Source organism: Melanostigma gelatinosum (genome assembly GCF_949748355.1).
Source record: "Melanostigma gelatinosum genome assembly, chromosome: 6".
NCBI classification, from domain to species: Eukaryota; Metazoa; Chordata; class Actinopteri; order Perciformes; family Zoarcidae; genus Melanostigma; species Melanostigma gelatinosum.
The window spans coordinates 22,917,613-22,940,495 of record NC_136639.1 but is presented as its reverse complement, the minus strand read 5'-3'; the positions used below and the strand labels follow the sequence as shown (position 1 = coordinate 22,940,495).

The 22,883-nt window shown below is 45.4% G+C and overlaps 1 protein-coding gene across 3 annotated transcripts; it reads right to left on the bottom strand.

The window, feature by feature from the left end:
* Window positions 1-2,006: 2,006 nt before the first annotated feature.
* On the bottom strand, window positions 2,007-22,720 carry LOC306778580 (A disintegrin and metalloproteinase with thrombospondin motifs 12-like). Of its 3 annotated transcripts, none has more exons than XM_079270155.1 (25): window positions 22,453-22,720; window positions 21,930-22,288; window positions 16,995-17,172; window positions 16,658-16,863; window positions 16,484-16,567; window positions 15,680-15,804; window positions 15,387-15,536; window positions 14,522-14,665; window positions 13,615-13,759; window positions 13,418-13,510; window positions 13,120-13,265; window positions 12,846-13,015; window positions 12,415-12,548; window positions 12,134-12,254; window positions 11,209-11,453; window positions 10,767-10,908; window positions 10,507-10,633; window positions 9,569-9,779; window positions 8,286-9,476; window positions 7,281-7,433; window positions 6,930-7,106; window positions 5,130-5,276; window positions 4,848-5,001; window positions 4,589-4,664; window positions 2,007-2,930 (listed from the first exon to the last, which is right to left on the bottom strand). In XM_079270155.1, the coding sequence occupies exons 1-25, from the start codon at window positions 22,568-22,570 to the stop codon at window positions 2,927-2,929; spliced, it is 4,800 nt and encodes a 1,599-aa protein (XP_079126281.1). In that variant the 5' UTR covers window positions 22,571-22,720; the 3' UTR covers window positions 2,007-2,926. The 3 variants fall into 3 exon arrangements, 2 of the variants coding, with proteins under 2 accessions (XP_079126281.1, XP_079126280.1); XR_013772061.1 differs by lacking the exon at window positions 2,007-2,930 and adding an exon at window positions 4,388-4,428 and having other exon boundaries at window positions 4,461-4,664; XM_079270154.1 differs by lacking the exon at window positions 2,007-2,930 and having other exon boundaries at window positions 4,386-4,664.
* Window positions 22,721-22,883: the final 163 nt, after the last annotated feature.

The following is a 22,883-nucleotide window of genomic DNA, read 5'->3' as shown; positions in this document are numbered from 1 at the left end:
AGTGATAGTAGCAGTTGATGTCCGGCAGGACCACGGCAGGAGGCAAGACCAGGGTCCAGATATAACCACGAAGAAGCAAAGTTAGTAATGTGCATTAATGGGACATGAATTCATACAGAAGAAGAGAGAGAAGAGAGAGGAGCTCAGTGTTAGGAATTCCCCCCCATTAGCCAAACACACGGCCCAAAACACCAAAAGTGAGCAAACTGTTTCCCCCCACTGTATCTCTGGTTGCAGAGCAGCGGCTGTGGGTTGAGCATGCAGCCACAAGTGCACACAAAATATTATACAGTTCTGCAGCAGAATGTGAAAGCCATGGACAGACACTGAGGCGCACACTCACTCCTGGACGCACCCACGCACGAGCAAGCGCATAATCCTCCTGGCTGAGACAGTCAGATCGTGACTGAAAATTTGCGTTTATTAGCAATTGCTTATTCCTGATCCTTGTGGCAGCAGGTGGATCCAGTGCAGCGTACCATGCAAGCGTTTGTTCTGTCTGTCCAACATGTTGTATCGCATTAGCAAGCTGAACTTTGGAAATTCAGCTCATTCATGTCATATGTCTCTGATTTTGCTTGGCCTCGTCTTAAGTATATTGGCACTTCCCTTTTGGTACACTATCATGAAGCAGATGTTTTACAAAGAAAAGCACCTCACTTCGAGTTAGTTAAACTCAAATCCATATGTGGCCTACGAGCGAGTCAAACGCACAACTCACAAACAACCATACTGACCTATGGGAACCATGTGTGTGTCTGTCTGCATTCCCTGGGGGCCGCTCTGTGTGTGCTGGGTCAGAGGAGGCCGAGGAGGCCGAGGCTCTACACAGGCCTGGTACAGGGATGCCAGTCTGGCTGCCTGGGGACATGCAACCTGATGGGGTCCAGATGAGAGTCACCAGACCGGACTTCTCACTCCAAACCATAAGCCAGTTGGTGCACGGACTACGAACCACTGCCATCTTCCCCGAGCCTCTCTCTGGGTTTATACTGGGATTTGAGGGATAAACCGCCAGATTAAAGTAACATTAATGGTACTTCAAAGCTTATCAGTGATCACAGGAAAATGTGTAACCTCATGGTCCAAAGACATGACATGCAAACACATGCTCGGCTCGCACTGGAGGCCTCTTTTTTTCTGTTGGTCATCAAATCTAAATATTTAATATGTTCCTGGCCGATGTGTTGGCGGGTGTCTGGTAACCTACATGATGAGATTGCCTTTTCCTGCATTACAGGGATCAATAGATGTTTGTCATGTTATCTTCCCCCTCCTGAACAGGCACTTGCATCATCTGCAGTGTCAGTTTCAGCAGGGCAGAGGAATTTACTTATTGGTCAGTCGCTGGATCAACTGATGCGCTCCGACTGTCTTTCTCTGGGCAAACAATGGCAATAGTGCTTACCTGAGGGCGAGTGGTTCCACGACGATTGCGAGAGTCAAGGCGGTGTCATAACGTATGAGCGCAGTGCAGAGTGGCGGCCATGAGCTAGCCATTGGGGCTCAACAGACAGACTCGCATGCACTAAAATGCATGCGTGACACGTCTGGCTTTGCCTATCTTTACCTTGCAATTATTAGTTTGCTGCTATATTAATGCTCTAAATCCCATAGAACCCTTACATTATCAGGTATTTCATTAGCTGGGTTAGCCAAAGCAGCCATTCCCAGATGCTTATTTTATCCATTTTATATTGATCTAGAATAACACAGTGTGATAGAGGACACCCAACAATGGAACAATGTGCTGAAGAAAAATGGTTTGTGTCATGCATTTTAGTAAGTAGATTAAACTATATAAGATAATGTATTTTTCAAATAGTGCATTTGTCCACAAATGAGAATGTTTGTGCCCTGAAGCCTAACACTTCATCTCTGCATTGAAATTTGCATCCAATGTTCAAAAAAATCAAGAAATACATGTGTTTAAAAGTCCAATATTTACTGAACATTTTCTCCATGTTCACAGAGCCCAAACTGCAGCAATCTCGGTGGTCTTGAAAGTCAAAATTGTAAATGAAAATTCTGAGTACCGAGTAACAAACAGCCACTCAAACAAAGGCAACTTCTATAATACTCGTTTGTGGAACACACATACTCAGTGCTGCATCAACAGCGTACACACCTGAAAGCTTAACAGTTTGGTTTTGCTTTTTGTATTCACCTCTTACATGCCAATCGGGCATGCTCTAACCATTATGCCCTAAACCTTTGAAGGCAACATCTGTTTGCTACTGTTTGCATTGTGCAGAGAAAGCCTGGAAATTACACACACTTGAAGTAAACACTGGAGTATTGAATCCAAACCCACAATTGTTTGGCTTTAGAACATGTGCACATTGTTTTGCACAAGCTGTTAAAAGTAATTTTATGGCCATTTTTGTATAGCAGAAATGAAGCAGTGCCAGGTCACATCCACACTTCACTTATGTTTTAGTGAGTAAAGGTGACAGTATTTTTTAATTGGAATTGTTATCATCCACGTAACTTGCTCATTGACTTTCAGGATATGTATAAAAATATGTCTCAAACACCGAGGGAAATGTTAAAACCTTTAAGAGCTATAAAATAAATTAGGGAAGAAGGCTAAAGCCACCGTGAAGTCAGAATCAGATATTTTCAGGCGTTTCCTGTTTTTCAATTTCAACCACTTCTTTCCATTGTCTAACTCTGCAACAGAGTTAGACAATGCTGTGACGTAACACAATGAGAGATGCGGTTAGGTAATACAACTGGATGGTTTTGCCCTGTCATGATAATGCACAAACACACATACACACACACTGCTGGTTGTAAGGACATCAGGCTCCACATTGTGCCCGTATTGCGTTACTCCTTCCATTACTGCTGACTAACTCTTGGTCTCTGGCTTGAATGATAGCAGCGTGGCACCGGAGCGAGGGCAGCATCCGTCCGTGTCAAGTTATCTGGCACAAGAGAGAGACGGGGAAATCAGACTGGGCTGGCTGAACCCGATCCCTGAAACAGAGACTGGTGCTGCTGATTCTGGTGTTACACATCCAGCAGCATGTGGGGCCCTCGGGCGAGAATGACCTTGCTGAAAATGAAAGGTCATAAAGCAGCTACGCAAAGAAGGGTTTTTATTGTGCACATTACAATAATGGCATCATACAAACACATTAAAGACACTCAAATATTTGCTTTATTTCATGTCTCAGTTACAAAGCAGTTCAGTCACGAACATCTTTTATCGTCACATTTTGTCATTGGAGATGTGAAGTACAATGACTGGTAATGGTAATGCCTGTACAGCATGATAGAAATGCAGCGGCCATCTTTAAAAAAAGGACCTGAGAGGGATGACCTGCAACACCTCTTTCTTATTGGTCAATCTCACACCAGAGGAGGAGCACCACAGGTTCGACCACAGAGCTTTGCAGCTCCTGCAGCCGATTTGAATTCAAATTAGCAACAATCGTGACAAAAATGACTAAAGCAGGAACTTGTACCCGGGAGAATGTAAACACACAATGCCAGCCCCGAGGATAAAAAACACAATGAAGCAGGAAAAAAAAGCACAGATTTTCATTACTGTTAACAATTTAATAGAGGTCTACATTTGTTTTAAATTTACATTCGTTTTTTACCAGCTCACTTTCATATAAAAAGATAACTGGTGAATTGACTGTTTAGCAACACAAATATAAAAGGACCAGAGAGATATGTACTGTAGGTTTTCTGTTGAATAGAGAAGCTGCACACTGTACCTCGTGTTCTTAATTTATCAAAACAGTGTAGTTAGTTAAATTGTGCTTTCTGATTATTATTTTAATTAGTAATTTGACTTTCTTTTATGTTTTTGTTCAGTATGTTTCTACTGAATTATTTGGCCTTGCACGAGATGAATCACATTGATTTTATGACACATTGTGTGCACTGTCTTTAAAACATCCTTAAACTTGCCAATTAATATATATATGAATTTTCTTTTTTTTGATTCTCTCAACTCGATGAACATTAATTTATAACAGTCTGAATGTCTATTCATCATCAGTGTTTTGACTGTAATCTTACTTACTTTTTATTTATTTATTTAATGTATTAAATATTTTTATGAAACCTAGCAAAATCTTCACTGGAAAATGTTACAAAGAACCTAAATAGGTACAAAATAAAATAATGATAATAATAAAATAACAACAATAATATAGTGTTACCGATGTTTTACTTTACTATATATATATATATATACACATATATCATTTTTTTAATAAATACTGATGATGAATACTGATGATGAATAGACAGACATGAATAGACATGAATAGACATAGGCTATATATATATATATATATATATATATATATATATATATATATATATATATATATATATATATATATATATATATATAAATGTATATATTTCATCTTAGTGTTTGTGCTTTGCTGCTGCATGTAGCACTTTGGTTTTTGACGTCTCAGTCTGTGGAGGGCATAGCTTTACATCAGCAAGAGGGTACAGTAAGTATTACTGTAGTTGGGATGTGTCCATATTGTAATATATGTGGTTGTGCAACCCTGGCTATGACTCACAGGTGACACAACACTGTCTTTGGACCGACCTGAGAGAGCAGCGACCCAGCAGCTTCAGCTTGTCACAGAAGCGAGATGACATGGTGTTCTTCCTGCAAACTGGACCTGCATGAGAAGGAATAGGACACAGAGGTCACATGCCATGAAACACTGCATTACAGATACTATTGAGTGTATTTAGAGTGATTGTAACCAAGAGGTATGTCACAATAAAACCATTGTGTTGATAGTGAACCTGCAAGGCCAGACAGACAGGCAGACAGGACACATTGAGCCTTGCGTACAAACCTGTGTTGATCTTGCATTCCTGCATATTGCACTTCCTGAGTGTTTCTGGTTTGGAAATCTTCTCACAGAGGCTGTTTGGCATCAGCGGCAAATCCTGCTCACTCACACAGTTGACTTCCCGCTGCTGCTGACCCGCACCACAACTCACAGAGCACTGAAAATGCACACCCAAACAGAGTGATCATTTTAGTCCACTGCTGCCAGTCTAGTTTATTTTCATTACGAATGACGTTTAGAAATGCCCTCAATGCCTCGAGGTACTCTCGCTCTTGTGTGACTGACCTCCTCCCAGTCCTCAGCTGTCCAGTGAGTGCAGGGCTTGAGACTGCACGTCTCCGTGCTGTTGGGCCTCAGTGTGGCGCTGCAGCGGTGGGGCTCGGGGCAGTACACCAGCCGCTCCCTGACGCCTTCGCCACAGCTGCCAGAGCACTGAGTAAAAACACAAGGATTCAACGGAGGTATCTAATTGGAACAGAAATCCAATCCCCCTACATGTGCAACTGTATAATATGGGAATATTAGGGATCTGGGTACGACCTAAATTTCATAAATCCTCAATGTTAGAGGCTACGTCTTGCGACAAAGCAGCAATAATTGATGTCCTTGGTGGAAACGGTTACTAGAAAATGGGATGATAACCATAAGAATAACTTGTAAACAGAACACTAATCATTCACATGTAAAGCAAATTTGTTATGAAAAGGTAAAAAAAAATAAGCAATTTACATTTTAGTGCCCCAAATTACAAAAATATTGGTGGCAGATATAGCTTTAAGCCAGGGATGGTAAATTTCAGATACTAGGAAGCATACGCTATGAAAACAATTATGCAACCAAAAAAAAAAAAACAGCAGTGTTACCAACTCTTTTCCAACAAAAGTAGCTAGCAGCACAAGCTCCAAAGGTAACTCAATCTAGCGTCGGCAACACCCACCAAAAGCCACTCCCCCAAAATGATGATAATGAACATAAACAACGATTGTGGCTATTGTGAGCACTCACAGCTGTTAAGCTAACAGCTCGTGAAAGACTACGATGACGCACAATGAGCATACTAGCCAAATTAATTAATTGGACGAGCTCACAGCAACAACCACAGATACCAGATTTCTTTTTCTCTTGTTTTTGTAAGAGCATTTGATTTATTGGTTGCTGTCGGTAGGTAAAGAGAATCTCAACAAATATAACAATACTTTTTTTGAAAAATAAGATTACCATCTCAAGCTTTAAGGCTGGATCTAAAATCAAAATCGAAGCAAATAAAACCGAAACCATCTGCATGCTTAGATACCACTTGAGTTAAGACAGACAGTACATATACAAAAACATGTAGAACTCTTTAAAGCAGGGGTGTCAAACATACGGCCCGCGGGCCGGATCCGGCCCGCCACGTCATTTTATGTGGCCCGCGAATCCGCCAGCAAAAAAAAAAAAAAGTTTTTTTTTTTTTTTTTTTTTTACAAAAATTTAAAGTTAGATGTGAAAATAAAAATATCCCCATGGTCGAAATTATGAGATAGAAAGTCGAAGTGATGAGATGGCATGTTGTCTGTGTGCCGACATTAAAACTATCACAACAGGTGGACAGGAGATGCAACAGCCCATAAAGAGGATTTCCAACAAGTTTCTCAACATGCGTACTTCTCTGTACTGAAACGTCATCAGTCTCAGCCCAAGTACTGTTCCAATTCAAAGTTCACATCGAGCCAAGCACGGCCCTAATGCCCGGATGTGGCTCGCTCTGCCCATTTTACCCGGGATGCATCGGAGGTGACTTGTCTGTACTTGGGACAGCCAAATATCCCAGAATGCATTTTGCAGCAGCAACAGGAAACAATGGCGGAGGAGAAATCACACAACTGGAAGTACGTGTTGTGGAAGTCACAGATATCCCGGGAAACTAAACTAACTATGTTAGGAGTACCGTAGTTACATTTACACCGTCTTACATTTACAACCGGCCCTTTGAGGGCGACCGTGATGCTGATGTGGCCCCAGAGTGAAAATGAGTTTGACACCCCTGCTTTAAAGCTACACCAAAACAAAAGAAATATATTAAGATGTGATGAGTAATGTTCTTACTGGTCCCCAGGGTGATGTACTCCAGGTCATACAGGGCTTGTGGGGGCAAGTCAAGGTGCTAAGGGGTCTGCTGGACACGGCCTGGCAGTGGAAAGGTCTGAGGGGACGTTTACTCTGGGAATCGACACACTGGACTTCACGGTACCTCCTGCCCACCACCACACAGGAATCCGGACACTGTGGACGACATCTGGATAAATGGCTCAGAAATACATGGCAAGTGAGAACTGAACTGACAGAAGCAAACCCATTTCGTCATATGGAAAAGTAACGGATAATAAGCGGAATTGTAATTAAGTATTAAGTGTAGTTGTCGGATTCGGTGACTGGAGGAAATCTAACGTTACTCACCTTGCTCCAGCTGCCACTGTGCCAGGTGGCACAGGGCTGCAGGTGACATGTGCGTGCAGGCTCAGGTCTCTTCATGCTGGCACAATCCTCGTCCTTCTGGGAGCTGCACACTACTGTCCTCCATATCGCTCCAATCCCGCATGTTGTCGAACACTGGGGAAGGAGGGGGGGATTTCTGAGTGGGTTTATGTGTATGCTGATTTAAAGTGACATGCGAGGCAATAATATTGTAAAGTACATCAGTTATGGAATGTTCCAAACAACAACCAGAAATTCTTAAAGAACTGTACCTGAGGTTTTACATGTTTTTGCCGGATGAAAGCAGATAACTTTTCACGATGAACCACGAACGCTTAAGTGCAGCTTTTATGCAGTTGCAGGCAGGAACAGTATTTTAAAAAAATGTTTTGCTGCCAAACAGCTGACTTTGATTATTCCTTACGTTTCCCTTATTATACTCTAAATTGAAAAAAAAAAAAAATGGACAACTCCCAGAGCAGAAAACGCTCTGGTAGAGACCTACCAATCACAGTAAGCCCGCCCTAAAGCATACCCTGTTTTATGGTCTATTTGACTCTAAATGGACCATAATTAACCAAATGAACATCATGCTGTATTGAAGAAGACTTGAAACTAGATATTTAGACCATAAACTCATGTTTACAATGTTTACTGAGGGAATAAATCAAGAGAGAAGTAGAGTCATTTTCTCATAGACTTCTATACAATCTGACTTATTTTTGCAACCAGAGGAGTCGCCCCCTACTGGCCATTAGAAAGAATGTAAGTTTAAGGTACTTCTGCATTGACTTCACTTCTCACAAATGGAGGTTGCCACCTGATCTGAAGGTACATTTTTAAAGCTTTAATTTCATAGCAGTGAAAGCATGTCTGGAAGGGAAAATCTTTCAAAGTCATGTTTGTGGGCTACGTGCAAATTTATTTTATTTCTGGAATGGTTCTTCGCAGAGCAGGATAATATGGTCCTAAAATGTCTGTACCCACCTCACTCCAATTTCCTACAACCCAGAATACATCCATGGTGACTGGCTCTCTGGCCCTCAGGTTGCTTTGGTCACTGACGGAGCTGCTCATGGGACTTTCCGGTCGCTGGTTTTGACCTTTGGAGCGACTGCCTTTGGACCAGGAAGAGGGCTTTTTGGCACGGGAGGCAGGGCTAGTTGTCTTGGGTGTCACCGTGGGCTTCTTCAGTTTAACGATCGTCACCGTGGACTGGGGTGACGCCACAGTGGTGAACGGTTTCCACGCAGTTGTGGAAGGAGGAGCTTGTGTCGTGCGGATGCCAGCTGTCGACGGGACTGAGTGGTACATGGGAGTGGTGAAGGGAACCCTGTGTGTCCGGGGGCTGTATGCATTGATACGAGGGGTGGTGTGGGGGTTGGAGGAGGGATAGCGGTGAGTGGACCTTGCCCATGTTTTAGTACTGGTGTTCGGGTTGGGGTAGGCGGTGGTGGGCGCTTTGGTTGTTTGCATGATATGTGGACTTGTTTGCAAAGTGGCCGTGATGACTATTTGTGGTGTCGGCGTAGTTGATTTAAGAGGATTTCTGAGGGAGGTAGATGTGGTGATGTCTAGGTCAATGATCCCCTCCTCCTCTGTTGTCCTCTCCTCAACAACGTAGTCGTACCCGGGAGTGTTCATCTCTACATTTGGCGTACTTCCCTCCTCTCCTTGCTCCCTCTCTTCTACCTTTTCCACGTCAGTTGCTTTTCTGTCCTTTCCAGCAGAGTTGACTTTAGATGGGAAAACTCTCTCATCCCAATTTATCCTCACGACATTGAGGTCATAATTGTCCGTGTCTACGATTTCAGGGATTGTAGGTGTTGAAAGGGACACGGCAGTCGGGGTGAAAGCGGTTGTTGTTTCTTTGGTGGTGGTTTTCTTCCTCACAGTGATAGCAGCGGTGGGTGCCGCTGTGGGAGCAGCTGTTGCCACGGCGCTTGGGGTGGGAGCCCAGGTAGCTTCGGGATCCTTGGTGGGGTGGCTCTTCGGTGGGTAGATGTGCCGGTATTTAGGAGCAGGCCCGGGTCGTCTACGAAGACTTGAGTTGGGGCAGCTCTGCAGGGCGCACAGCGATCTGGACCGAGGCTTGGACGAGACGTCGCAGGTCTTCTTGGGCGTCAGCTCACACGTGACCGTGCGTGAGCGAACACTTCCGCCACATGTGACGGGGCACTGCGAAAAGAGGAAGAAGACGATGGTTGCGTTAACTCAGAAAAGGCTGTGATCCGTACGGCCAAAGTTAGAAAGACGATAGCTGCACGTACCGCCTCCCAGTTGCCGACAGCCCAGTCTTTTCCACAGGGTACATCCCTGTTGCACGGTACCACAGGTTTAGGTTTGAGGAGATGCTTGCACTCGATCGGGTGAAGCACCCTTTCCTCCCCCGAGACCGTACGGACACAGAGCACCGTTCGTTTACGAACCCCATCTGATCCACAGGTGACTGTACACTGCTGCCAGCCACCCACCCACCACCTGGGCAGAGGGAGGAAGAGGCTGCTGGTAAAAGTGATTTGATGGCATTCAGAGATCTTAACAGGGACCACATGGTAATCATTCGAAAAATGTTTAATACTAGATTGCCAATGCATTAACGGATGTTAATGATTTTTTAAATACCCTGTTTGAAGGAAAACTGTTAAATGTTCTCAAAAACACAAGGAAATATGGAAGAAGTTAGACAAAAAAAATTGAGTCTATAACTGGTAAAATATTGATTGAAATCAGGAAATATGTCATCAAAGAAGAAGTAAACAAGACTATTCATCTGACTGGGCCATTGATATAAACTCCTGGTACTTGACAGCTATTAATATGTTCTATGAACACATTTAAGTGGTTCCCAAAAGAGTATTGAAGTTCTATAACCGGCCCAAAAGATGAAAATATCAGTGATTTAAATAATTGGTTTCATTGGACAAAATTCTGTCGTTACAACCCTGGGCCAAGGGGAGAGAACGCATCATCACTATTGCGACAAACTGAAAAACTTAGAATAAAGCAGTGAAAGTACTGCCTTGTTCTTAAACCAGACGTAATATTTCATGGGTATCTACAGTAACTAGTTAGATAGCCTGGTGTCTCTCCAATTTTACACTGGCAATAATCATCAAGAAATATTTATACAGCTAAAATCACAGTCAAATATTTTTTCAGGACAGTTAAAGAAAAAACCCTGTTAAAAGCGTTTGAGAGAAAGCACCTTGCAGGACAATCCATATTCTTGCACTTTCGGTGTCGGTCTTCTGGACGCCCGGCTGGGTCACACAGAGACTCGTCCACTACCCCCACGTCCACCTCAAAACACCGCACAGGCTGGTGCTGTCCACCTAAAATGGCCAGGGAGACAGAAAGCAAACGGGAAAGCAGAGAATTTCAGTGACTAAAATGTCCCCGAAATCCTCCAACTACCACAAATTGACGGAACAGGGAATTCTCTTTCTCGTCAAACGCAACACCGACCTAAGCCGCAGGTGGTGCTGCAGTCCGTCCACGCCCCATGCCTCCACCTGTAAAGGGGTTCAATGACGTCATTTCCTGTCTCCTTGGTCTTCTTGATGGTGTACTCGTACCTAATACCCGGGTTCTTCTCCTGAAACAGCAACTGGCACGCCACATGAATTGTTATGCAGAGAATTGTTTCATCATTGAATGTTTGACTCTTTAGTTTGATTCCAGCATCTGCGTCTTTGAAATGTTTGAGAAAACAACTAGAGACTTTTTTTTATTATATTACGTTTGCATGCTCTGATTGGTTGATTTTTCCTTGAAGTCACTTTTCTCTATCCATGATTGGTTGAAATCCACATTATGGATTACTTCTATAGATCTCAGAACACTGAAACATTCCAAAACTGTCAAAAATACCCTGCACTCCCTTCAACCACATTAAAACCTGGCCTACCTGCAGCATGACCGGCCATTTGGTGGGTCCAGGAGCGGTGAGGTTCTCCATGTTCCCGCTGCGCTCGTAGTAGAACGTCGTGCCGCCGGCCTCGTACTCCCCGTTCCACTGGATGATGAAGTTGCCGTTGAGGAAGTACTCCTCCGATGTCACATTTCTCAGAGCCAGGAAGTTACCCGCCTCCTCCACTTCCTTCACCAGGATGTCCCGCGCTCCCTTGGGTATCACACCCACGTCCACGTACCCTGGGAGAGTGGAGAGGGGAGTCAGAGTCACGGCGAGGTAATGGATGGCCCACCATGGCTGCTGCTGCCACGCTCTTACATCCAGACTACCAGACAGTTTCCTCTCTGATCTTTAATGGAGGGTGGGCTCGGTGTGTGGGGGTGGGTGGCATGTGTGTGTGTGTGTGTGTGTGTGTGTGTGTACGTATTCGGCGTGGGGGGCACTGCCCTGTCTCTGTCTGTTTTTTATTGTGTGGATGGGGGGAGGACGAAAGCAGCTATGAGTCGGTCTCTGGAGTTTAATGATGTTTGTGGGAAGGTGTGTGTGTTTCTGTGTTTGTGCAGAGGAGGGGGGGGGGGGGTTGCCCTTGCTCCAAGCCTTTTGAAGTTCTACACATCTGGGCCGGTTATCTGGAAAGGATGCTGTGTGGGGCGAACGCACACAGACAGAGAGAAGGGGAGAGGGAAAGGAGGAAGGATTTTTATAAAAAAATCAGTTTTAGAGCCTTTTTCTCCATTAATCTGTCTTTGCCGTGTGCACTGGAGTTATACTTTTCCTTCCCAAGCACAGTAAAATCAGACATGTCAGTCTGCAGGCACACACGCCAGCTGAACTGTCCTGAAATGTCCTGAAATTATTTCGTCCGGGTGATTGAATTGGTTTCCAGCTGCTCAAGTGCCCCTTTTGCGTTAGAACTCACCAAAGCCCTCTCCGCTGTCGAACGACTTATAAACCGTCTCGCAGCTTGTGCCGTCGCCCAGGCAGACTCCGCAGCGGTCCTCCTCGGCGTTTGAGTCGATGCCGTAGTCGCAGCCCACCGCCTACGGACACAAGACCTGTTCAAACGCATCGGACAGACAACCAAAAACTCCTCCTCGTGATCCTTACAATGCAGCTTGTCTAATATCCTGCTCTGCTATAACCTCCCCGCCCCACACCCCCCTCCTGCCCTTCTTCTAGTATCTTACCCAGCCACACTACCTTGCACACTCCGTTGACGCAGATGTTTCTGGACACGTTGTTCATGAAGCACGGCGTCCCGTCCGTCACAGCGTCGAGCATCCTCTCAGAAAACAACTCCACGACTGGTCGACAGTGCAGCTCGCAGGGGTTCACTGAAGGTTGGGGAGAAGAGGAGTATTATAATGCTGCCTTGTGAGTCCGGTCTACTTTTTATCGATGACATTTTAAAAATCGTTTCTGACAGACAAACCACTCCTGAGCCCGATTCAAAAAAATTTGGGTAAATGACACAAATTACAAAAAAGAATGTGTGCAGACATTACTGCACTGAACTGTTGCATGCCCCTGCTGAGATACAGCAGCAGCATCACCGAGGGGCTTTCTAGTGCAAATGCTGCCCCCTGCTGGGTGACACACAAGATCGCATGTCTGAGGCTTCGATCACTCACATGGGTTAGCCACAGGAATCCACTGGTAGAGCTCATTGTGGTAGGGCACGGTGTCAAACTCGCTGCACAGCATCTCTCGGAAGGTCGGCTTATTTATCTGGCAGGGTTTGGTGTTGCAGGTCCGGTAACGCTTCCTCTCCCCCGTGCAGTACTTGCCCCCGAACTCTGGTCTGCGGATAACAGTTGATTCAACCCTCAGTTCCTCTGGTGTCATCAGTTTGTGGTAGACATGGAAATGAATAGACAAACTCAGATCTAGAGTCAGCTCTCTTACTTGGGGTTGTTACATTCCCGCTCTGCTGACTGAACCCCGGTTCCACAGGTCCTGGAGCAGTGAGACCAGGTGCTCCACGAGCCCCAGCCTCCATTGACCGTCTCTGGGAGTTTACCCACAATCACGCACTCTCCCGAGATACACCACTGTAGCGAGAGAAAAACAAAAACATGAAACACATTAGTAATATGACACATATAATAGTGGAGGCCTTCTATACGTAGCACTAACCACCCCCATCCCCGGGGCCAATGAAATCCACACCCTCGCGAGACAAAGCAACCCGGGCACCACCCACCTTCTCCGGTCCGCAGCGGGTGCCATCTATGGGCGAGTCCAGTTTAGAGCGACAGGAGCCGTTCACCGAGCACCAAAGAATCTGGCACATGTTCTGAGAGAGAAAAGACACATGTCCACGAGCAATGAGAAAAGGGACTCTTTTCTTAAAGAGGATTTCTGACGTTTTCCGTTGGCGCCGACGCGCACGACACTCACGTCAACCTCGTGGCAGAAGGTGGCATTGGGTCCGTACTGGAGCTGGCACTGGTGCTGCGTGGTGTAGCGGATGCCGAGGCGAGCCAGCGGGGTGGTTAGGTCCCTCTTGGAGGGACGGTCATCCAGACAGAAACCCCAGCCGCGGCTAGGACAGAGAAACGAAGGTGTGGTATTGAATGAGTGACCTTTTGAAAGACAGACGAAGAAGAAGAAAAAGGGGCACAGGGTTCGGGGTACTTGTTTGCTTTGAACATTCAGCAAAAAATGTAAATATATTTACATATTGCCATGACATGTCAAGGAACATGCTTACCATTTGCTTTTATACCGTACTGCAGTCTCCCAGCCCAGTATTACATTAAAAAAAGGTGACGGGAAAACACTGAGGAAATGTGAAACGCTGATTTACAAAGTTTGGTGGGACGGAGTGAACTCCGACCTCTGACTTTGCTCCAGGCAAAACCAGTGTTGTCAGACAGGAATTCTAGAGTTCATCATTGTGATGGTTTTCAAGAACAAATCATGAGAGTCAAAGCAAACATTTAAGGATATTTGTGCAACTCCCTCTAACGTTCCCTTGGGCTCTGTTTGCTTTTTCTGTCATGTGCCGGATTTTCTATAGCGTCGAATTAATACAGCTCGTTCAGCACATTTTCACCCTCGTCATGGTTTGCTACACATGAATGTCTTCAGAACTTTTTGTTCCAACACACAACACACCCATTGGGTTTTTTTTAATAATTTTCACCACCTCCAGTCAAATCCACACCAGCATATCCACTTTATCTTCACAACCCTGGCGATTCATACAATTTTGCAGACCACTTGCGTGTCACCCCACAAAGACAGAAAAATTCTATCAAAACCGAGTGAACCATGTCAGATTTGTTATGAAGTGAAGCCTTACTCGAGGAAGCGCGTGATGTATTCTTTGGAGCAGGAGGACCAGGTGAGCGGCGAGCTGTCGTACATCAGCTGTCTGGACATGATGAACGGGTGCCTCCCCTCCAGCTCGCAGTCATTCCCCTGACCGTCGTGATGGATTCCAAAGCTGCGCACAGACATCAAGCAACATGACCATTAGTTATGATGTTTCCCTCCGCACACACAAAGGAGTTATGTTAGACGGCCCTCGGCTGTCGGCCCTGCCTCCGAACACACTGCCTGCTGACCTCAACAGAACTCTACAACGATAACTGCAAGTAACACATTTGTTTCCTCGTTTGGTTTGCACATTTCCTGTAAGTACAAAGCAGAAAAGTACAGTGATTCTTCTCCCAAACAGCATACTGTGAAGATTTTGTACATGATGTATACATTATATTAGTAGCATATAGTGTGGGATTGGATCTCAGGTGTTTAGGTTTAAATGGAGTTTAGAGAAAGTTCCATCGCTTCATGCATTACTCTTTCTAAACAAAGGTTCAAGTCTTCCCTTCATCCAACGCAGTCATACAGTCCTCATAATCAGATATGGATTTAAAAACTGTTGTCTTCTGATGGAACTGACAATGAAAATAAGGTTTTCTGTCTCCCAGTAATCCAAATCAAACGTTTCTGTCCATTCACTTCCACCATTATTAAAACACCCACATCACATCAATCTTTTTTCTTCACCAGACACTAATGCTTGAAGATTTACTAAAGCAACTGTATTTTCCTCTATAGCGCCTTATCACAGGAGGGAGACGCTTTCTTTGTCACATGGCCAATTGTTTTTACGATATTTCATCATTGGGGGTATTTTATCACAAGTCCACACACAGACAGACCTGTGGCCCAGTTCATGAGCGACGGTGAAGGCGACCGGCAGTCCCGAGTCCTCGTTGATGTTGCAGCTGCGGTGCGGTTGACACATCCCAGACAGATGGGACAGACCCAGGGTCTCACAGGGCTGGTTCATCCCAGCACAGATGTCTTTCCTGGGAAAGGAAACACAGGCTCACCATGTGTCGTATAGGTCCCATTTCCACCATGAGAGGGGCCGCCGAGCATCAGGGCGTATCGTTTCATTTATCTATGGATGAAGCTGACCTAAGAACGCGTGCGCGTGTGTGTCACTTGCCTCGTGACCAACACAGCAACGTCATGGTGAGCTGGGTGCGTGTCACTCTGTGGATTGAGGTTCTTCTGCCAAGCGCAGAAACTGGACAACGTGGTGTCCGCATGGTGAACGATCTTTAACCCTTTCTGCAACAGACAGTAGAATTAGAAAGGACATTCTGCACATCTTTGGCATTATTTCGATTTGTGTTTATTTATTTATATATAGATAGATAGACTTTATTTCAGACTCGGGGTCCATACAGACATATAGTTTTTTACATTCAGTCATTTGACAGCATCTCAAAATAATGACCCTGAAGATTGTTTTCATCATTTCAAGGGGAATTTAGAAGGTAATGTCCATGTGAGCACCGTTCCAGCAGGGCAACCGTTTCACTTTCACTGACTTTCGTTTCAAAAGAGGTATTTTTATACACAAGTTATGACAGTTCTTTTCCTTTTAAGCCAATAAAGTTTTGCAAATATCGTGACATTTTACTGGGACAAACAATGTTGTTTTCATCGCCAGTCCTACAGGTTCTTGTTGAACTTTGTGTCAATTTATTTTCCAGTTTGTCACACTGGCTAGTGGTTAGCCAATTTTTTCTTCCAATTTTTGCGTCAACAGATGCAAATTAGTGTCAATTGTGCGCTGTCCATGCACGAATAAAAAACAAATCAAAGGAGTCTCCTGCTTTACATCAACTCCTAACTTCCCCCAGAGGAATGCTTTATAGATGCGTGTGCTTTTCTTGCAATAGCCTTAACACATGCATCGTCAAAGAAAGACATCCCGACACCAACTTCTTCGGGAAAGTGTTACCTCTTCTCCCTGGAGTAGAATGAGGCGAACCAAGATGACGTGGACGGCGTTCCCGATACTGGCATCATGAAAGATCCCAGCCACCTGTCGACACCGAAACCATTCACCAATAAAACGATATATTTTTAACTTAACATAAGATGTGAAGAGTTAAATCTGATTCTCACTCCTCACCATGTTCATGATGGTGAAGATGTAGGACTCCACGTTATCGCTGCCGTGGTATTCTATGAGCTTGGCGTCGACCACCACCATGGTCTCCACCCAGCGTTCCCTGCTGACCGAGCGCGGCCAGCGAGGCTGAGCCCGGTCCTCCCCCATCTGCTCCCTCTCCCACTCCTCCCTCTCCCTCTCCACCTGGACAGAGTTCCTTGGAGCATCTAGAGCGCGGCCGAAGGAAGACATCGCTTGCTATACACTCAGGGCTTATCCTCGCTTGACATAGGCGGAGACGGAGTAAAAAATAAATGCTCACGAACATCTGCAGTTCCACACACATTGAGATACACACCTTGAACTCCGCAGGGGCTGGGCGTCTCTTTGGACTCAACGCTGCGTTTGTTTCTCTGACGTCCTGTTAGAATTCTTGGATAGACGATATGGGGCTCTGGAGTCCCCGCAGGATCATCGGGGGACTTCTGGACAGGTTCGATAAAGTAGTGTCCCTCCGGCAGCGAGAAGAAGCCTCTCTAAGGAAGATAAAAATGAACATGCATTAAGTAGAAACGAGTGAGTCTGGATCAAGCCCTTCCTTTGCACTGAAAAATCTAAAAAGGGCAAATATATTGACACGAGGCTCTGCTCAGTCACAGCTACGGATTGTTAACAATTAAAAAGATGATTAATTTCATCCCAAAATCATGCCTAATGCAGCTTCAAGTAGCATTCTTTTGTGTTGATTACAACAACAAATGTCCTGCAATTCAATATTTCCCACACTTCAACAGATGGACTTTCTCTACTGAAAAAAAGCCATTCCTCAGTAATTTCCATCTGGGTGGAATCCATCATTACTCAACAGATCTGAATATATGTTGTGCTTTCTCCTTCCCCGAGGCACATTCTCCGTGCGTGTTCTTACTGGTGCAGACTGTTCACTCGCCAACCGGTGAGCTCTGCATGTATGAGTACTTGGGTAGGGCGCCCTCGCACACAGACGTACCCACATGAACACACAGATGCATGCAAACACACAAATACCTTTTGACTTTTCCTTCTAAACCAAGCACAATCTGAATGTCTCAAGTCAAGCTCAGTGTTTGCAAGTTCTCCTCATTTAGTTAAGTGTGTGTGTGTGAGAGAGAGAGAGAGAGAGAGAGAGAGAGAGAGAGAGAGAGAGAGAGAGAGAGAGAGAGAGAGAGAGAGAGAGAGAGAGAGAGAGAGAGAGAGAGAGAGAGAGAGAGAGAGAGAGAGAGACCAAACAAGCCCAAACCGTTCCCGGATGAACCCCTCCCTCTCCCCTTAAACAAACTTTCAAGAAACAGAATGAGAGAGAGATGCATACTCATTTTGACGGCCAAACAGATGGAAAATCACAACTGAGTGAAAGAATTTTAATTTATTTTCCTCCGCAGGAATTTTGCATGTTTTCATGTGCATGACAAAATGTATCCAAGGAGATTTCATTTTAAATGCAATTATCTGTTGAATTGAACAAGACCAACGCCAAGTATTTCCGAGAATATGATGTTGATAGCACCTGTTTCTTGGATCGCTTCTCAGTGTTTTTGGAGACAGAGGCAGATGTGAAAGACCAGGCCATGCAGCGCTTACAGTTGTGGTTCCCCAGGGTCGACCCCGCTGTTTACTGCTGTAACTCACTCTTCAGCTTTCTGGGTCATCCCGACACGTTTCTTGTGTTTCAGCTGCATTCATTCAGCAGGCTGCATAGCTCTGGCTGAGTATCATGTTTCTCCATTCAGGGAGTTCAGAAAGTGCAAATCTAGAAGAGCACTCCCTTTGGAAAAACTGTATTATGCCACCCGTTAAACCGAACCTTGTAAAATAAGATGGAGTGTCCACAATCTGGAGCAGAAACTTGCGATACAAACAAGCTCTTCAGGCTTTTTATCGGTGTTGTAGTCAAGACAACCTAAACCGAGACCAAAATCAGAGTGTATCGAGACCAGACAGACTTTGAGTTGTTGAGACCAAGTGAAGACCAAGACTAGACTGTATCGAGACAATACTGAGACCTTAAGGGGTTGAGACCAAGTCAAGGCCAGAGTATATCGAGACAAGAACGAGACTTTGATGAGACCATGCCAATAACGAGATGAGGCAGAGACCTTCAAATAGTGGTCTTGAGACCGGTTTAAAGTACTACAACGTTGCTTGTTATTTCATTCAAAAATCACCAGAACAATAACCATGAACAAAAGTCGACCTCTGATTAAATGTAGCAATGATTAAGAGGTTTTCCACTGACTCAGAGCATGGCCTTCAGCCAGGGGTCCCTGAGTTGTCGTGGACTCATACTCAAAGCATGCAGGCCGATATGCCTGCTGGGAACGCTTCCCACCGGTCCTGTGCAGAAAAATACTCTGCATCTCATCCGCACGCTCTTCTTTGCCAGGGTCAACATGATTTAACCGCAGTAAGATTTGTTATTTGTTTATTTGTGATCCATATAAGGGCAGATACTCTGTCATCACGGTGTCTCCTATATGTTGAACTTCCAAGTGAGTCCTGGCAGCGAGAAGCAGGTGGTGGAGTGCAGATCAACCAGGAAGGAATGCTACAGAGAGGCCCATCCAAACACTCAGGCCATAGCTCTGCTTGATCTGTATGATCTGCGTACCAAAGGCAGCGCGGCACTGCACGGCTTCGCTTGTACAGTGCTGTTACGTGATCCTTAAATCACCACGTACAGGTCTTGTGTGATGTCTGCGCTCAACCAACAAAGACAAGGATACCAACTAAGACTTCCATCTGAGCAAAAATAGGGACGCAACAGTTTTGTTGTTGTTTTTTTGCTCGGAATCCCGAATACTCATCGTTGCACTTGAATTCACTTTTGCCACCTCTCCCCCCCGCCCGCCCCTTCTCCTCCTTTTCCTCTGACCTAGAGGAAACGTGTTTGGGTGCGAGGTGCCAGAGCCAGGGGAGGTGATCATGACACAGGTCTGTGTTCTAAATACATCGGCCATGTGGAACTGCTTTACTTCGGTTTCCTGCTTCTGTGGGTTTTTGTAGTGCTGGCCAACTGGGTCTGGAATAAAAATCCCTGCCGTTACGCATCCTGCGGCCCAAAGGAGCGGTGGGGGCGGATGGTGCTCGTTACTGCAATGAGATCAATCCTAACAAATATTCTTACAAAACTGATTCCTGATAATTACAGATTTCACTAGCCTTACGTTTGTTTATACTTCACAAGATAGTTCTGCCTGTGAGCTTATTTTACTCCTCAGAAGTCAGAAGTCAGAAGACATTATCTTTTCTCTTCTTGCACAGTGCCAAGAAACACGCATTTAAGAGAGGAAAATGCCGACATAATGGGTCTGAACTTGCATGATCTTTCTTTGTGGTGTGCCTCGAGGATTACAGAAGACTGCATTGAGAGAGCTTCGGCTTCGCTTGATTTCAAAGATTTAGCCCGGGGAAATTGGAGGGGTGGGGGGTGGGGGGGGGACGCTGACAGCAACCTCCATCCAATTACTGCGGTCCTCACGGTTTCACATGTACAGTGAACAGCAAAGGGCTTTGTAAAGAGACGTAATCATGTGTAAAATAAATATTTCTCGCTGCCGCACAGTTCCATTTGTTGAAGCAAGTGTGACTTCATTTTGTCAACCAGAAGTGGGAGTTTAACTGGTGCTAATGAAGTGGCAGAAGCGACCACATTGTGGCTTTTACGGCCTTTAAAAGTCTTCATCCTGCTCTGAATTCGCAAAGTGATTTGCTTCACCGACACAGACATCATATGATCAACACGAGAGGCGAGTTACCAGAGGGTTCTCTTTAATAAGAGCCGAAATTAGTCGATAAATCTATAAGTATATCGAAAGGAAAAAGAGAGTAGAGGTTTCGGTTTGTCGCTCAGACAAAACAAGTCATTTGGAGACATCGCGCTGATATTTTTATAGACAAACGAATAATGGAGAAACCGATCAGCACATCCATTGATTATGATAATAATTACAGTTTTCATCAAATAATCAGGAATCGCTGACGGATCCCTTTTTTGAAAAACTGCCACCCTAACTTTTATAAACCAATGGTAAATGATGTCTTTGTCATGTTGTTGTTTTTGCTGCTTACTGTTAGTTTCTAGCCTTTGGTAACTCCTGTCTACATAAACAAAGGATTATCAGGCATCTATATTTCGAAGCAGTCCATCTCCATCTGTCTCCTGAGGGTGAATGACCTCCTCTGCAGCTGGGAGGGTTTTCCCTCCCACATCTATCTGGCTGAGTCTTGCCGTTTGGTGGTTTCTCTCTGTAGTTTTAGCTGCTGTAGACCATCTTCCACAGAACAGAAGAAAAAAATCAGCGGAACATCTCGTCGTGGTTCCCCTGGTAGGTCGGAGAAAAAGGGGACACACTGGAGCGTTCGGGACCACAGAAAGAAATAAAAAACATCTTCTGAGGGCAGTAGGTTGTAGATAATTGGAATTCAGAGTGATATAAGACACGTCTCAAATGAATGCATTTACAAGATTTGGCAGGAAGAGTGCAGCGCAACCCACGCAAACATAACAAGGCAAGATCCTGCAAGGAGAGGCATTCCTGCTGTGACACAATGAGGCACGAACTCCGAAGCATTCTTGGGGACTGAAAAACGGACCCATCGCAGAGTTCCTTTCATTTGTCTCAAAAGAATATTGGTGTGATTTGTAATGGATGAGTAATTATGTCAAAACGTGAACAAAAACACGTACGGTATAGCCCTATTTCCTGTCTTTCCATCTGTCAAACCTTATAGTTCCAGACTGTAAAAAAAAGAAAAAGAAAGTGGCAAAATATACATCTGAGTGAAGAACAAAGTAAGGCTGCACGTCCAAGGGTGGGGATTTTGCAGAGAGAGTCTCTGCAGGAAACGGACACCGACGTGAATGAATGAGGATGAAAGAACAGAGGGAAAACCTCTGAGAGACAAAGAACACAGACGGGGTCTCTAAAGTTGGCCGAGGAGCAGAACCCGTCGGCGGGTCTGCAGCGCGGCCACTCTGCAAAAGGTGTCAGGAAGTCTTTTGAATGGCAAACCAACACATAAAGTACTGTGAGATGGAAGGGTTCGCTGAACAGCCAGTGACTGCCTCACAAACTACATACCAGCTTCCTCTTTTTCCCCTGTGTGTTAAGAAAAAACCTACCTGCCCAATGGGCGAAAAGGTGAAAAGCTTCATGTGGATGAGAGGATGAATGAGACACCAGAGTTTTTTTTTTTTTTTTTTTTTTTTTTTTTAATCGGCCTGCTACGCACATGAGACGATGCGATTCCTTACCAGGCCCTCGCAGGTGCTGATGGCAGCAGTTCCTCGCACGTCAGTAGCCTCCACCGTGCCGAGGAGGTGGCAGGAGCTCCCCCCAGGGCGGCGATGCTCGGTACCGCCGGCAGTGCCGTTCCTCTTCTCCAGGACGTAGTTGCTCGAAAGCAGCCGATCATTGGCGGTCAGGTTGAACATCAAAGAGCGACCCCCGAGGTCGACCTTGTAGTAGACTCGTCCCCCCAAACTGAGGGGTCGGAGGTCACGCCTGGCTCGCCCACCCTCAAACTGGTGAGCCAGGGAGTGAGAGATGAACTCCCCATCACCAGTGGTCTTCACCGGGTGGACAGTGGACACATCTGACTGGGACAGCTGACCTGCAGAGTGAAACACAACAGAAGGACCCTTGGAATTGCGATGCACTGTTTGCACGGGATTTTACTGCACACTGACATTAACATGCACTTTTAACTTCTAGCAGTCATTCAATTCACGCATGCACAGACTATGCCGCTTCCAATTGGAGCCGCACCACACTGACCTTGTTCTGCAAAGAGGGGGAAGACTCCGCTGGAGTCGGAGAGCTCTCCGTGGCCCGCTGCCAACGTGAAAACAAAGTGTAGCAGAAAGAGAAGCGGGCGCTCGCGCAAACATCGCATATTTCACGTAGCCAAACTCAAACCGCTGCAGAAAGAGTGCCGGGCATTGGGGTTCCCGGTGGTGTTAGAGGCGACCACTTCGACCGTGCGCTGCACCGTGACATGACATGACATGAACGCGCTCCGATGAGGGACCGGGAGCCCGCTTGAGCGTGGTTTAAAAGAGGGAGAAAAACTCCACCGGCTCTGCAGAGGGAAGGAGGGAAGGAGAGGAGGAGTGGAGGAGAGGAGGAGAGGAGGAGTGTTCTCTGGGCTGCAGCGTCTGCCTTTTTTTCTTTGCGGGAGGAGCGGCAGGGGGAGCAGGCTTCGTTAA